This window comes from Zeus faber (genome assembly GCF_960531495.2).
Source record: "Zeus faber genome assembly, chromosome: 13".
NCBI classification, from domain to species: domain Eukaryota; kingdom Metazoa; phylum Chordata; class Actinopteri; order Zeiformes; family Zeidae; genus Zeus; species Zeus faber.
Window position 1 is genome coordinate 13,824,628 of NC_137198.1, and position 16,973 is coordinate 13,841,600.

The following is a 16,973-nucleotide window of genomic DNA, read 5'->3' on the forward strand; positions in this document are numbered from 1 at the left end:
CACATTTGTATTATCTTTTACTTTACCTTGGATCGTGTCTCCTTAGGTTGCCCTCAATTCATGCATGAAATGGAAAGCATATTCTAGGCAGAAGAAAATTTTAAACAATGCAGTTTTTCCAACCATCATCTGGTGCATGACCTTGGACATGCTCAGCTCACCGTGACGTTCAAAAGAACAGAAAGAAAAGAACAAAAGATAAAAAAAACAAGGCTAAAATCAAAGGATCGATTCAATCGGGTTGTTCTAGATATAGAGAAGATTTTCTTTTGATTCGCATTAAAAAGCAGAGAGGCCAACGTTACTGAATTGAACAGTATGAAATCGTGTCAGCCGTTAAGCGGAATGCCGGCAGTGTTTGGTTTAGTCAGAACTTCCCCAGACAGCAGATGTTCAGTGGGAGTCTGCGTTTTCATCTCATGGGAGATCCCAAACCACGCTGAGGTCAGCCCGGGGCTGCGGCTCTTCATTCAGAAGCTCGCTGTTGACGCCGCTCAGGTCAAAGAATCTGTTGGCAAAGGGATGGGGCGCTGAACACCGCTTCGGAGCCTGCGTTTTTCGCACTTGCACAGGGCTTCGGCTGTGGTAACGAGATACTATTTACACCAGGGGTGGCAGGGACAGGGCCGAATCAATCATGTCAACAGATTTATCCTCACAATGCTCGGGAATATCACAAGCCACAGCCGGGACAGCAGAGTACGTCGCTACTTCTTACACTTGTTGACAAAAAGTCAAGCGTGGGAGAAGGAGCCCGCAGTGCCTAATGGTATATTTTCTCTCTCCTCCCTGGTTCCCAGCAAGGTTTGGGTGAGGACTCCTTTGTTTCTATTTCTGGCCGTGCCCTGCAAAGAAAAGCTGGGTGTTTTCTGGGTGCTATGTGGAGGTGTGAGTGACCGTGTTGAATGTGAATTCTGAAAAGCAGCTTAAGCGTACTTAGATGATCTGTGTAATTAGCCCTTTGTTCCAGCAAAGTGGTTTGTGACAATAGGATCAACACAGCACCCTACTGTGCATCAGCATCGCCATCATTTGTAATTACCAGTACTGTGTAGTTATCTCGTCACTGTTTCTTCTCCGCTGTACTTCCCCCTACACCCGGCTTGGAATGGAGAAAGGAAGCGTTCAAATTCTCTGTCGCATGAATTTGCATTTGTGCTTCCATCGTAAACATAAACAACATTTTGTACCTTTGTACCTCTATCCATATCGCCCCCCCCCCCCACCTACTCGGACACATGCTCCCACCCCCCCATTGCAAATTGAAATAATTTTCTTTGCTTATTTTCATATGAATAAGTCTCTCTCTCTCTCTCCCTCTCCCCCTCTCTCTTCCTCTCTCTCTCTCTCTCTCTCTCTATATATATATATATATATATATATATATATGGCTTGTGTGTGTGTGTGTGTGTGTGTGTGTCAGTGTCTGAATCACCCCGCCATATTTTATCTATGACGGCATTTCTTTAGGCCTTGGTAGAGTACCTCTGTAGCTCTGGGTGAGGACCCAACGTTAATAAATTGTTCATTTCATCTCATCATAGAGCACATGTTGCCCCCCGGATGCTGCGCTCGTCAAATGAGCGTCGCCTGGCTCTGCCGGCCATACAGCCACGGCAATCCAGGCTATTCTCATTTGTAGTTCCACGTCGGTGGAACGAGCTGCCAAAAATGACCAGAGCGGGGACCTCCCTCTCTGTCTTTAAGAAGCACTTGAAGACCCAGCTCTTCAGTGAGTACCTCCTCTCCTAACCTACAATTACTTAGCACCACCTTGCAGTATTTATTGTTACACTAATGTCTCTGTCGCAATGTAGCTTGAATGTTATTCTCCCTTGTAAGTCGCTTTGGATAAAAGCGTCTGCTAAATGACTAAATGTAATGTCATGTAATCATTTAAGCTGATGTCATAAAGTGCAAAAATCTCACCGTCATTAGGCGAGGTTGGGTATATATTTGGGGGAGGGGGGGGGGGGGAATGAAATGTAAAAAACGAAACTTTTTTTTTATTTTTTATTTTTTTGCTGCAATTCCTTCCGCCAAGCGGGGCCGCGGGGGGCCCCCCCCCCAAACCGGGGGCCCCCCGCCTGTGCGCCGACTCCGGCTCTCCACCTTAAGAACAGGACCACTGGGAGCCGGACAGGAGACCACGCCCCCCTCGGCGGATTCCGATTGGTCCGCCGCCGCGAGCCTGCCTCTCCCATTGGCCGCGGCGCGTCCGGCGAAGCTCCTCCCCCACCTTTGTCACTTTCTGCGCTCCGGTTGAAACGCCTGCTCGTCTCCCAGCCTCTGCCCACGGAGTTGCCTCTCCCCACGCGAATGAACCCCCGACAAAGGGAAACAGACTCTTCCCGCGGAGGTTCGGCTTTTTCCCGGGACTCCTGGATGACCGACTCGGGTGAATAAAAGAACGGAGCTGAAGAACCGGGGGCTTTAAAAAAAAAAAAATAAGTCAAAAAAAAAAAAAAAGAGAGAGAGATACGACGCACGTACATCACCTCGCGGCGCGGCGCGGGCACCGGAGTCCGGTTGAAGTGACACCATTGTGACCTCCGAGGGAACCGCGGAGGCGTCGCCGACTCCCCGGGATCGTAGTTGGACTTGGGGTATGACAGCCACGCACCCCGGGATGGTTCGCTCTGGGAGACCTTCGCACACTCTTTTGTTGTGATCCTCACGATCCTCCGGTCCCCAAACGCCACACGGACGCGCGGAACGTAAAAGAAGAAGAAGAAGAAGAAGAAGAAGAAGGTGTTTCTCCCCCCCCCCCCCCCCACGACGGCGGATTAACGATGCCGGACCAAATAACGGTTTCGGAGTTCGTCGCGGAGACCAACGAGGACTATAAAGCGCCCACCGCCTCCAACTTCACCACCAGAATGTCCCACTGCAGGAACACCGTGGCGGCTCTGGAGGAGGTGAGTGGCTCCATTGTGGCTTCATCCCTCCTGCTTTACACCTTTTTCTTTTCCTTGGTGACGTGAAAAAAACCCAACAACAAACAAACAAACAAACAAACAACAACAAAAAGAAAAAAAAAAAAACGAATTCAGAAACGGTTCCCACCGCCCCGGTCCGTCCCCTCTCAAGGGTACAGCCACCTATTCATAAAGCAGTGGGGCCCAGGGGTCCCGGGGGGTCCCCAGCAAAATGATGAACAGTTAAACTTCAGCAATACAAGAGTGCACAACAATGGCTGTTTTGATCCCGATCTCGCTGTTATCTTCCCGGCTTTAGTATAGCCACTTATGGAAGTTTGGATTAAATCATATCCTATAGTAAAAGCACCTTGTCAGATTGACACTGAGTATTATCAATAGGCCGGTGGCCTAATCACATTGAGGGTCCTTGATATGAAAAGGTTTGAGAGCCGCCGTCGTCAAAGCAACATATTCCCAACAGGTATGGGGCGCCCATTGAGGATGAGAACCACACCCTTGAGATGAGATGAGAAGATTTCTAACTTAAAATGACATTGCCATTATCTTTTAATCAGCCCATTCGGGTCTAATGGGATCACGTTCACTTTTTTTTCGCTGTTATCAAACAAAATCCAGGAGGCAATGTGATGTCCACAGGACACCGTCAGAAAGACAAGATACCAAATGCACTTGACCCAGTTTACACCTGCATTCTCGGTGGACAGGGGGAGTATTGTGCTCTCCATCTACCTCACAGGTCATTATCAGGAAGGACACTTTTGCCTTGTTCCCAGACTGAGCTCCACTGCCTCCCACCTCACCCCTTCATCCCCCGGTTGAGTTTTCCTACTTTGTGCTCTCTATTGCAGTGGCTCTTCCTGCTTGGCATTATAAATAGAATGTCCCACAAGAGCAGCTTTTGTTTCTCTCCTCTCTCCCTTGCCCCCGCTCCCTCTGTGTTAGAGCTGTGCAAATACAGTGTACTCTCTGGGGGGAAATCGAAAGTCACATCTCCTCTTCAAATGAAGTAAGAGATGAATAAGAACTGAAAGCACTCAGACAAGGGAAGAGCTCAGTGCTCCTGGTCCCTGATGTCAATGTTGCTCAACTAATCCACTTCTGGGCTTTACCATAATCTGCCCATCTCTTACACCTCTGTGAGGGTTTTGGCTTTATCTTTAACATTTGGCTGTGGAAGAAAGGGGCACAGACCCAGACTCACACCTGTTCCGGCTGACAGGTGCCTCAGTTTGCACTAGACACCTTGAGGCAGGCCGTATCAATTGAAGCTATGGCGTGCATGTTAAAATTGCATTGAATCTGCCCTTTAGTGATAAATGGATTCATTCGGGAAATGCTTTGAGTTGATCAGAAGTTTTCTCATAGTCTTTACACTACAGTAAGTGCTTTTAAATAATATATAAATGTAGAGAGTAAGTGAACAGCAGTTGCTGGCCTGCGAGGTGTAATTGTTGTTAGAGTGTAATTGTACCAATAATCCAGTTGTATCAGTAATGTTCTCCTATTTTAGAATGGTCATTGTCATAGCAGAGAAAGGGACTGTAGCCTTATTTCTTTTGAGTGGTTCTTTCTGCAGTGTTATTGTTTTTCGGATGACCTATCCGCACTGAGGCCCATGGCGCACAGGCTCTTATTGTTGGAACAACAAGACCTCCCTCACTTTGGTCTGTTCGACCAATTAAATACTGTGGGGGACGAAGAACACTTCCATGTATTGTCTGCTAGCCTCGGTGGAATCGACACAAACACAGAGGCACAGACAAGTGTTTGGACACTTTTTAACCTAACATTTGCTATACTGTTAAACTGTGAATCTGTATTGTATCTGTGTGTATATATATATATATATATATATATATATATATATATATTTCACTTTTTAACCACTTTTTTCCATTTAATTTATATTCTATGGATTTATATTCTATTATAATTCATTTGTGTAGCAGAAGTGAAAAAATCTTTTTATAACTACTGAAGTTCATCAAAATATATTGTGGTCCAATAATAGTTTTATTTTATAAACCTGGCAAAACTTGTGTGCCAAAGTGTTTTCTGTTTTTATTTAATTTCCAGGTGCAGTAAAAGGCTGCTGCTGAACCTAGAGCTTCTATTGCATTATCAACAGCACAAAAAAGAGGGCTGGATATGCATGAAGTGTGTAAAGACACAGGGTCATCAATTTATGCTGTCTCCAGGATTGTGCTGAATCCGTGCTACTTGAGAATAGCAATTGGTTATATAAATGCTCGGTTCATAGTTTTCACCCTTGAAATCACATTTGAGGAGAGTCTGATTGGAGCAGTGTGGTGGAATGCTACCATCAGCGAGTATATCATATTGACCTTTGGTTGGAGGTCTTTTATTTTTAAAACTTCCAAAGGATTTGCCATCCTGCAGCTTCGTGCTTGTCTGTTGTACTTTGGTTTGGAATTGTTTTGATGCACACCATTAATTTCATTCAATAGTGAATACATTGATGAACTGTATCTACTTAATAGCTACACAACCCCCCATAGAACTACTACTTGCATCAATCACTGAAGACCCTTTGTGTGGGAGCAATGTGTTGAGCACTGAGTTCAATTTGGTAGTGGATGCGTGTGATTAGTGGGGAAATCTGGTATTCCAGATGGCTTCATTCTGTCTTTCTACTTTGGCGGAATTACTTCGAAGTTCCTTTCCTAAACCCAAAGGAATATGAGGGTAAAAAAGAGAACATTCTGAGTGAAAATTTCTTCTGGGAAGAATATTCTACAATTCCAGCAGTAGGCTGTTTTGGACCTCATCTTAAAAGTCCCTTCAAATTGCGTTGACCGGTGTCCGTAATCTGTTCAAATAGACTTTAAACCCATTAACAGGGGAGAAGATTAAATCAATCAGGTCTTAAGCAGACTTTTGTGTAATTGTTTATCTAAAGCTCCTGACATAAAATTAATTAGGCGAGTGGTTGTAATAGCATTGTTTCTTCTTATTATATAAATGCGCTTAATGCATCCAGCCGAGAAGACAGGCATTCAAACATTGCACTAAGCACTTAGTCAATGAGTGAGTGAGTGAGTCAGTGAAAGGGGAGGGCCAGTGTATCCTTACAACCGGTTATAAGAACCTGTTCAGCTAGTAAGACGGATGTTGAGCTGTTGGGTCATGATCCCCTCTCGGTTACTGTGAAGCACATTTAATAATACTCAAATGTGTTGCCAAAGTGTTTATCTTCAGTTTCTGGTTCTCAACCGACAGTCCTGTCATGAACAAGGCCAAAAGTCAGAAAAGGAAGACACTGAGAGCTGACCCGGGCTGTTATGCTGTTATAAATTCCATGAATTATCTCACTAGCAACCACCTGAAAGACAAGTAGCAACCAGTCGGTGAAACCAAGAACTCTCAGACATAGTAGTAGCTAGTTGAATGGTCAGTTAATCTTCTAATCTAATGTAACTACAAAGGAAGGAATCTCTGTATGTGTCTGTATGTCTGTATGTAGGTCTGTATGTCCTTTGATTTTATGGATAACCGTTCATCAGATTTACTTCACATTTGGCGGGTGTATTGTTGGGGACCCAAGGATTTGCAGTATCTAATTTGGTGCAATTTGGACATGCGACACGTGTAATATTAACAAACATTCAATAAGCAGCGAGCCAGTGGGGGGCGGGGCTTCGGGGCTCTGCGACTGACTCACAAAGACTGTCTTTCCCCGGTGTATGACTTAAATCGGCAGTTTCATCTTCCATTGTGGAACACAGGACTGAATCATTGAGATTTTGTTCAACTGGGCTATTAAAATGTCTTGAAGCGTTAATTTTGAATGGGCATGCACTAGCTGTCATCAATGCCAGGAGTCTAATGACATTGAAACTTGGTCTGGGCCTGTCATGAAAATGTGAAATTATTATTGTTAGGCTATTATTACACAAGCCCCTTTTAGACAGCCTGTTCAAGGTGGGAGTGTTGCTCCATTATTCTGCCTCGCCGTTCTGTGTAAAAGGTACGAAGACGGGATGGGGGTGCATTGTCTAACCACCTCTGAGCCGGCAGCACAGGTAGTCACAGCCGAAACGGGGCAGTAACGCCGTCAGCGCTATGAAGTTTTGATGACCGAGTTGTTCATTGGGCGGTTGGTCGCAGGGGAAAAAAAAGAAGAACAAGAAAACAAAAAAACTCCATTCGGGAGCCTCGCCTGTTCAGAATTAACCTTGAAACCTAATAGGGCTGCAGATATTCCCCTGTAATCCCATTCGAATTTGTATGCTTTATTGTTTTTAATATTCAAATAATCCACATTTTTAAAGCTCAAATTCAGAAGGGGGGGGTGTTACGCACACGGTTCTACTGCAGCTCCGCAGCAGCTTCACACATTTGCCTCATTTACGGAGAATTTCCCACATGGGGAAACAATCCAACAGAACTTGTAAAGTCCCGTCAGAGCCCGAGCATGGAGACGGAATGGGCATTAGATGACCGTTATGGATACGGTACGGTGCACCGCCGGCTGCGAGTCAGCGCCGTCCTCACCCTAAGCTACAGTTTATTAAATTCAATCTTTTTTATTTTTTTTATTTTAAATAATACGTTTATTAAATCTGTGATTTTCCTCAACCGTATATTATACGTCAAACTAGAGGCCGATTCTGTTGTGTTGTCAAAGACAGCGCGATTGATACAGGCAGAAGTATTTTCAGTTTTGTTTTAGAGGGACCATGTGGTATTTAAGCATAAATTAAACTTTGTATATTTATAGGAAAAAAAGAACCTCTTCTTCCTCTCCCATCCCAGATAGGCGGCCGCCTGGGGGGCGCCGAGAGGGAGCGATCAGGGCGCATTTTGCGCGCCTGTCTCCCTCCCCGACCACACAGACGATGCGCACGCCAGCGATGGGGTGCCCGCGATCGGCGCCACGAAGCTGTGTGTTTTAATTTTAGATGAAGGTTAACGTCTGCTTTAACGTCTGCTTATGGAACGAAACAAGTGCGTATGGAACGGTATGGAACTAAATTGTGTGTAATGGGAACCCTTTCTCCGTGACTCTCTCCCCCTCTCCATGCGTTATGCGCAGAATATAATCCGCTCCTCCGCGCCCCATCCCCACACTGTTTTTAGTTGTTTTATTTGGAGGAACGGGGCTCAGTGATGGGAGCCGCAGAGAGCCCTGTTCAAATCTGTGTCCGGACGTGGATGATTCACACATATAAAAATACATTTATGATTCCCCTTATTTATAATTCCTCATTGAAGTGTTGTCCCTGTGCATTTTGTAAGCTTCTGTCTTCTTCTATCTGTTCTATCTGACTGCTCGACTTGAAGAAACTCAAAACTTCTGACTGATGATTTGACTCGTCGACTTTCAGGGGGCAGCCCTACTGTAATGCAAGATTTACTGACAATGTTTCAAGCTTACTTTCTCTTAGTCAGATCGTATGATTTGATCTGAAAAAACCCCAACATTTGCCAATTGGGTGCGTGTGTGTGCGCGGGAAGTGAAGGGTCCAGAAACGTATTTGTACCAGGGCCCACCACCATCATATTACGTCACTGTTCGATTGCATCCCAGATTGTGCATCGACTTACTTCTCTGCTGCGCCCCAATGAAGTGTAGGCTGTCAATGAGAATTGTCAATAATTCCCAGGCCTGACTATGTTTCTTGATTGGTTCCCAATGACTTTACTTTTCTTTCTTCGGTACAACAGGAGTTCAGTGATGCTATTCATTCACAAGCCTTTCAACAGAAGTTCCAAGGGTTCACGGCTATAATGATAATTTAATTATCTGTCAAAAGGCAAAAATGAATGCATTGTCTACTAGAGCAACAGTCCGAACTGTCTTTCACGAGGAATTAAACTCCTATGACAGTAGGTTGCAGTAAAGATTTACTTTTTAGTTGAGTCTGGCTGGCTTAAAAAATCTATTGTTATCTAGTGTTCATCAACAGATCTATGATCAGTCTGCCAGCTGCCTGCACTTACCGATGCTTCTTCTACAGTTTGCTTTTAATGTAGTCTTGGGCATGTTGTTGCATAGACACCACTAATCCTCCATAGTCCCTATCCCTGTGGAGCCCTTGAATGATGTTTAGTCTCAGCTGTTCTTGGCAGGCCTCCGCCTTTTTTGACTATGGAACAATCACAGACACTGGGCATCGCTGGGGCCTCTTACAATCAACAACAATACTCCACCACTAGTAGGCCTGGTGTCCCGCTGTGGGAGAGCAGAACTCCAACACTGTCCCTGGTCTCTCCCTCATACCTCCCCACCGGGCCTTTCCCCCTTGCCAATCTTATTTATTTCTCCATTGAACAACAGTTATTTATAGCCAGGCTTGGCTCTATTGGGCTGTTTCTTGTTGAGGGAGTCAGGGTGGAACGAGGGTCGGTGTGTAGTCTATAGCTCTTCCTTTTCCTTCTAGCTATTATTTCATCAAATGGAGTATCGTCACAGTGGTATGCCGGCTATGCGCCAGTAAGGCACATCATCCGTCAGCCTGATTATGTATGGAGATTATTAAGGAGCACCGTTGGGAATCGTGCTGGTATTCCTAGCATCCTGGGCCAACTGCTGGTTCAGACTCTCCCCACTGCCCTCACTCCGGCTCGCAGTGAGTCTGATTATCATATTTATCTGGTTATCGCCGACTTGGCTTTCAAAGTATTCTCAGTCCCATCATCAATGCACAAGGTGACATCTGATTTATCCCCGTCTTACCCAGGGCCGGCATGGTTCTTAGTTGAAGGGTATTATTTCTATTCCTTTGTTTTTATTATTTTATTCTATTTGCTTTCTAAAGCTATAGTTGAAATTGGAATAATCGTGTTGAGATTTTAGTTAACTTTCTTAATCTTCCATAAACTCGTTACTCTTCTTCATGTGTCTGTCTGTCAACACTTGTTGATTCTGGAGTCATTCCCAGTCCAAGGGAAGGCCTGACCTCTCTGAGCCTGGATTCCTCCCCCAATTCCAGGCCTGGTTAACAGGAATGGCAGTGGCCATGCAGGGTAGAGCAGCTGCCTTCTGGAACAGGTGGCTTTGAGAAAAGTTTTAACAAGGCGTCACACAGCAGGCTTAAAAATGCATACACAATCCATCCATATCTAATAGCCCGAGGACATGGAATCGATGCATACATTTTTTTTCTTGTTGAGTAGCAGGGCCAAAGGGAGCAGATCGGACCTTCAGCCACTCTGGCTTGGCTGCAAAACAACCTTCTTAGAAGCGTAATACTTGCCATAATTGAAATGGTATTTCTGGCAAGGTCATCAAAGTCCTGTGTCCTCTCCCTCCCTCTGATTCTGCAATCTCTGTACCTGCTGGCACATCCACCTCCACCTCACGTCAGTAAGAACCCCCACCAAAAACATGCACACATCACCATCGTCTGACCAGCGATGGACATTTGGAAGCAGGTCCCTGGGCGCGTCGACGAATGCTGCCCACTGCTCCTGGCGGTCCCCCCGGAGGAAGGCAGAGGCCACATTTCACCGGCCACCACCCAAAAAGCATGTGCTTGTGTGTGTCTATATATGCATGTGTTGTAGTGTGGTGTGTCGTGTGATGAATAAAGATTCTTCTTCACATCGCAGCACTACGAGACAAGAAAATCAAAGCCAAAAAACATTTATTTCTCTTCATTTAATCAGTTGATTTCAGGCCTCCTGTTAATTGCATGAATTCATTACTGTATTTTTTCAACCATTTCGAAAGCCTTTTTACATACAAATTTTATTTTGTCATTTTGAATTCTTTGATGCAATTACCCATTGGTGGTTGGTTAGATGTGTATTTGGTGTGATATCAGTGGTGACTTTCACACAACATCCCCTCGTCATTGTGTGTGGGTGTAACATCCTGGGATGGCTGAGGAGGGGCAGTGATTGGTCATTGTCAAGCCTGATGAGTTGAGGTTTATTTGGGCAGTTTATTAAAGCGTAACTTTGGAAATCTTGTTTTTGTAGGTCAACAGGCGTTGAGGTTAAAGGGGAGATTGGCTGCTTCTCTGTCTTGAACAGAGGTTACAGGGTTGGACACCCTTTACGTGGGGGCAGGCGGCAACTGAAGACATTCCCATTCGTCAGGCTCCTCACCGTGATTGCCAGAGACAACTCCTGTTCACAGCTTTTGTTCGCTCACCATCCCTAGCTCCTTCCTAATGAACTTCACCATCGATTTGTAGTCAGAGCCACTCTGCGCCGCTATTCTGATAACCTTTGTACACCAAAATTTGCGGGTTTACCCCGGTTTTTTTTAAACCCGGCACACTGGTCTGCGCGTGCGCCGGTCCTTTGGCGGTACGGCGCGGAGACGCTCCACCGGTTCGGAGACCAGCTTGTGACAATGCTGTAGTGGCTCGGAGCCCGGCGGGGAGCGTTGGGGTTCTCTGCCGTGCTCCCCACAGAGCGATCCCCAGACTCAAAACATTTCATGGTCCCCCATGCGGGAAAAAAAGGAATTAACTTCTGATTTAGATTTTCGACTCTAAATCAGATATGAAATTATCCGATTTAGAGTGTCCTGAACTTCAATGCGCGTCGCATCGCGCCGGTTAGGGGGCTAAAATAAGCGGGTCGACCCGGGTGTCCTGTTATCATCATAGCCGATCGGAGGTGGAGCCGATAAAAAAAAAAACCTGAGTCTATTGCAGGGTCATTTGACCTGGGACTGAAACCCGGGTTTTACCTTTCCCACTGATGACAAATGTGAATGTTAGCAGAGTTACCGGGTTTTGGGCGTAGTGGGAAAGGGGTATAAGAAAGAGAAAGGTGCAGAAAATATGGGGGTTTGGCGCAGGGGTTGGGGTGGGGTGTGGGGACATGCCTTCTGTTTTTGGGATTCCTTGTGTGAACCTCAATTAGAGATCTGAAGGAGCTTCATTTCAGATGTTTGAGTACATTTGGTGCTCAAAGCTTTCTACAAACTGATATTTTCCAGGCAAAGCAGGCCATCCTCCTAGGGCCCAGTGTTCTCATGCTGGATTCATGCAGCACATGCAGCTCCTTCGAATGGATGTAGTCAAAGATTTTTTTTTTTTTTTTTTGCTGCCTCAAAGCACATTTGGTGCTCATTTCCCAGCCCCTCCCTCAAACTTGGCTTCCATCGGTCTCCTGCTACTTTATAAACTTCATTGAATACTCCCCTCAAAGTGGAGGAAATGTTTCAACACATTTTAATAATAGCTCCAAAGGACCACTGCTGTTATTTACTACTTTATTCTGAGATTATGCCTCTTGTCTTTTGTGCGATTGCTGTTGGAGAATGAGAGCACTACGCCAAGCTGACTTCATTTTTTGTAAACATACTTCACAATAAACCGATTGTGATTCTTTTATTTTTTTCTTATAACATATGGCAAAGCCTGCCATGTGATTTAAGTTCTTTCTTTTTTTATTGTACCATTTTTATGTGGCGAGTCCTTTCATCCTACAAGAAGGTTTGATCATGGTAACGAAAGAAACATGTGCCTTTGGCCAGCAGTGACAAAGAATGTAATAAACTTCCATTGTACACAATGAGAGGAGTTCAAAAGCTAGAGGTGTGAGTGTTAAGTTACCTGGTGTTGAGTTTAAGCCTGTGTGTGTGTATGTTCGTGTGTGTGTGTGTGTGTGTGTGTACTAGATTGACTAAATAAGACCATTGCCAGTGAACCCCCCCCCCCCCCATTTAGTTTTACTGACCACACCAAACTTTGTTTTCTTTAGTTCTTTTAAATCCAGCAGTTGATGTTGTCACCCCCGGTGTGAGTGTGAGCTCTGGCAGGCGGTGTTTTCGGCTCAGCTCCAAAACCGTCTTTGTAGATTTCACTGGGGAGCCATAAAGCACCTAATGCTCCGGCGGTAAACCAGCAGAAGGCTTGTAGGTGGAGGAGATGTTAAAATAACAAGCAGTCAGGCAGAGTGACCCGAGTCTACCAAATCCTCTGCATAGAAAGTGAATTGCGACTATAGTTTTCATTAATGTTTAGGTCAAATGGTAAAAAGTGGAGTCGCGCTTTTTGATGAATTGGCGGTGAGGCATCCAGTTTTAATAGTCCCACTGGATTTGTGGTGGAAAACCCTGACATGGTTTTTACCACTCGCACAGTGAACTGGAAGAGGAAATATTAATTGTGCGCTACAACTGGGGATTATTTATGAGTTTGAAATATTTCATACACTTTCAACAGTCCTCAAGTCTTCTGCACGCGGTCTTCCAGGGTGGAGAGGTGGAGGCAAGGGGTCGGCGTTTGTGTGTCTGCAAGCGCATGTCAACCGGTTTTACAATCTATCCACCCCCTCCCTCACGCTTACCCTCCTACACCCTCTACTCCCACACCCCCATTCAACCTGCTCAGTTAGCAGGCTGTAGTTTTCCTTCCAGCCCTGGGGCAAACGGGCTCCGCATGGCTCCGCTGAGGGAACAGACGAGCAGTGGAACCACGGCTTGTTAGTCGTTGGCTCGATGGCACCCACCTAATTCTAAATATTGACTCTGCTCGCTCAGAATGGACAAAGTTGTGAATGAAGCTCTTGAGAAGGGATTCCAAAGCCATTTGCACAGCAATTTCGAAGTTTCTTTGACCGCATTGCAAGATTGAATGGGCATAGAATGAAGACTGCATTTCATTATTTTCTGATTCAAGCCGACTCCATTAAAATTGTGGGGACATAATTGGTTTATAATACAAATAGCTTGGGTTGAATTAATTTTTCGGTTATATTACTCCTCTCACATTGGCCAGCAGAATCATTCTAGGCTCGTGTTGGAAGGTGCGTGCGTGCGTGCACTGTATATCGGACATGTGTTTTAAACGAGCTGCAGGGTTTTCTCCAGGCCCTTTGTATGTGAAAAGAAAGACCTTTTCCTGTGTTTATGCAGACTGCGCCACATGTGGACCTGTGTGGAGCAGCTCCCTGTCTGACATTCAGCTGGTCAGCAGAACTTAGCCACATCCGCCCACCGCCGGTACGTCATACCGGTAGGCAGATTAACCGCTCTGAATCAACTCAGAGCTAGCACAAAACGATCAGAGAAAGTGTCTCAAGTTTGCTGTTCTGTTTGTGTTGGGTGTGATGTAGCTAAAGTTGCTTGCTCTTGTTTTCCTAACTTGGGTTGAGAATATTCAAATAGCCGCCATGGTCCAGGAACTGAATGAAGATCCATTTAGGCTCTGAGCCTTCCTCAACTGTTCCTGGTTGCTTTCCAACGACACCCAGTAACTGTGGATATCTCAATATTATGCAAGTGGATGTGATAGACTTGATGCGTAATTTTGACACGTGCCTGAACCTGTTGTCAGCACATTGGTCATTGTATTCTGGGTTCTGGTTTTCCATTTTATTTTTTTTTAAATGAGGGCTGCCGACTGAAAGTTGACAAGTCGAATCATCAGTCGGAAACCAGTCAGTCAAGTTTTTTTTTGTTGTTGTTTTTTTTCACTCAGTGTGCTTTACAATAACAGGATACAACAGATAGAAGCTTACAAGATGCACAGGGATAACATTTCAATGGGGAATCATAAATAAGGGGAATCGTGAACATATTTTTATATGCGTGAAGCGTCCGGACGCAGACGCAAATACGGCTCTCCGTGCTCCCCGATGGCGGAGAGCCGTGCCACGTCGCCTCCAAATGAAACATCTAAGGACAGTGTGTGGACTGGGCACGGAGCAACGGGGCACGACTCGTAGACTCGTTAGGATTATTCTGTGTGCACAAGGGCATGGGGAGGGGGGTGATTGGGGGAGAGGGTCACAGAGAAAGCGTCCCCATTACGCACGGTTTTCGTTCCATAAGCAGATGTAAAATAAAAATGAAAAAAAAAAAAAAAAGCGACACCTAAAATAACAACACATGTTTTTGCGCACCGATGCCAGGCGACACAGGTGCGTAAAATGCACCCCGATCACTCCTAGGCGGCCACCTGTCTCGCCTATACGAAGAGCGTGTGTGTGTGTGTGTGTGTGTGTGTGTGTGTGTGTGTGTGTGTGTGTGTGTGTGTGTGTGTGTGTGTGTGTGTGTGTGTGTGTGTGTGTGTGTGTGTGTGTGTGTGTGTGTGTGTGTGTGTGTGCGCGCACAGAAAATGTATTTTTATTTGTATAACATCTGGTGCTTTAATAAACACTCCATAGTACAGACCCCCCCCCTGACACCCATAAACACACTTGAACTAATTGAATTAGCTAATTATACCTCAGACTAGCTCCTTGTAATGGGCTTATTTCCGCTGTTTGCGGCAGACTGTTTCCTCGTGTGGCTCTCGCAGGAGTCGTGGGGCTTTAAGGGTTAGGCGGGATCAGGAGACGTGAAGTGGACAGAGGACCCTATTTTTGTGCGAAAAAACAGTTGTGGTGGCTACGAGTCGTAGGGAGGGCGGCTCGGTCTTAACGTGCCAACCGTGTGTGCGTCGCGTCCGTCTGAGCGTCGGACGTGGCCTCAGATGTTAAAAGCAACGACACCCAGACACACTGTCATCTGCGGATAATTCAGAAAGCTGGAAACAATGGGGCAGGGTATCCGTCTTGTCTGCCAGTCAGCCCAGCATGCAATCATCCTGGAATGTCTTTCTTCTCCGGACGGTGAGAGACGCGAGTGGAAGGGATCGCGCTCAACAATGGCGGCTCTCAAATCAAGCAAAAGCATCAAGTGAGAGATGAGGATTATTTATCGTCCTGTTCTCCTGTCCGCTTCGCCCCTCTTTCTGTCTCCCTGTCTGTGTATGTATCTTGTCATTTTCTCATTCGTCAGCCTCGGCTCCATTGGCTTCAGCCTTGAGTTCAGCAAAGGACAGCAGGAGAAGGGCTCTTTTCAGTCACAATGTTAAGCCAGTGGGATGAAAGCAAGCCCTAAAAATAGGGTAACAGAAATGTTTCTTCCCCCCAACATTTAGCTACTAGTACTTTCCCGTGGTGTCCACCGTGACCCCCTGCATTCCTCTCATGCAGCGCGGACCATTCAAATGACGTCGAAACAAAATACTCAGGGAACGGACGACAGCGGTGTTATGAAAATCCTGCTTTATTGACCTTCCGTTGCTAATTTCCCCCTCCCCTGTTTCGGCTTTGAAGGCCCGGCATACCCTTTCTTCTTGCCTGTACAGCCAAATTTTGTGCTTTTCTCAGTTAAGCCTCGCCTCGTGACAAGGGTCAAATATTTTTCAGTCGAAGCGCCGCGCGCGGGGGTCATTCCGGGGCCACGGCTGTGGGGGCCGGTGTTTTTGTTTCAAAGCCAGTTGTGGTAATTGCTTGGCCAGCAGGAAGCGGGTCTGTCGTAAAAGCCAGGAGAATGGAAATGACTTCTTGAACACCAGAATAACATACACATTGTACTCTGTGTCCCGACCGCGAGTTAGGATCCGGTTCACTATCGGGTTTTATTTTGACAGTTTTGATGTGCTCTCTGCAACCGTCCTCGTCACGGAGGTCGGCTCGACGCAGGAACTCTGGAGAAGTCCAGACGAACCTGTAGTTAGGGCCGTCACGATCATGACACTTTAGTTGATGATTAACTGCCAAACTAATAATTGCAATTAACACTTTTCCTTTTGTTCATTTCATGATCATAATCTATAAGTCTGTAAAACTGTCATAATATATGTTTGTCTATTGCAGAAGAACCGTTTTTTAGCATATAATTGCGAAGATTATTATTGTAATTCACATTCTGTTTATTGCAACATTTCTAATATTGGTTCAAATGTCCCTTAAATTTGGATGGGGACATATGGTTGTGAAATAGTAATGATTTTGGGGGAAAAGGAATACAGTCAGGCAATTGTGAAATAACCGTGACAGCTTTCTGCCGTAGCTATTCAGAATGACCATTTTGAAATGTATTCAGGCAGACGGGCATCTTTTGCAGTTTATTGTAAGGATAGAAAGTTATCTCCTTACAGCTGAAATGTAATCCTACTAATAAAAGCTGTCGTTCAGCATGCGTTCCCTTCATCACATCTCAAATAGACTTTGTAATGGTTTTTTTTGTTTGTTTGTTTTTTATGTATTACCCGCACATGTTTGAAATCTACAGTATCTGACCGGCGGACCTGACAGTTAAGATTTGTTATC

The 16,973-nt window shown here is 45.4% G+C and overlaps 1 protein-coding gene across 2 annotated transcripts in view; it reads left to right on the forward strand.

Annotated features, from left to right (window-relative positions):
• Window positions 1-2,289: 2,289 nt before the first annotated feature.
• The window catches only part of asap2a (ArfGAP with SH3 domain, ankyrin repeat and PH domain 2a), a 58,394-nt gene continuing 43,710 nt past the window's right edge, over window positions 2,290-16,973 (forward strand). For both annotated transcript variants that reach the window (XM_080012471.1, XM_080012472.1), the window contains exon 1: window positions 2,290-2,918. In XM_080012471.1, coding sequence (XP_079868597.1) covers window positions 2,793-2,918 — 126 coding nt within the window. In that variant the 5' untranslated portion in view covers window positions 2,290-2,792. The remainder of the gene's footprint in view (window positions 2,919-16,973) is intronic.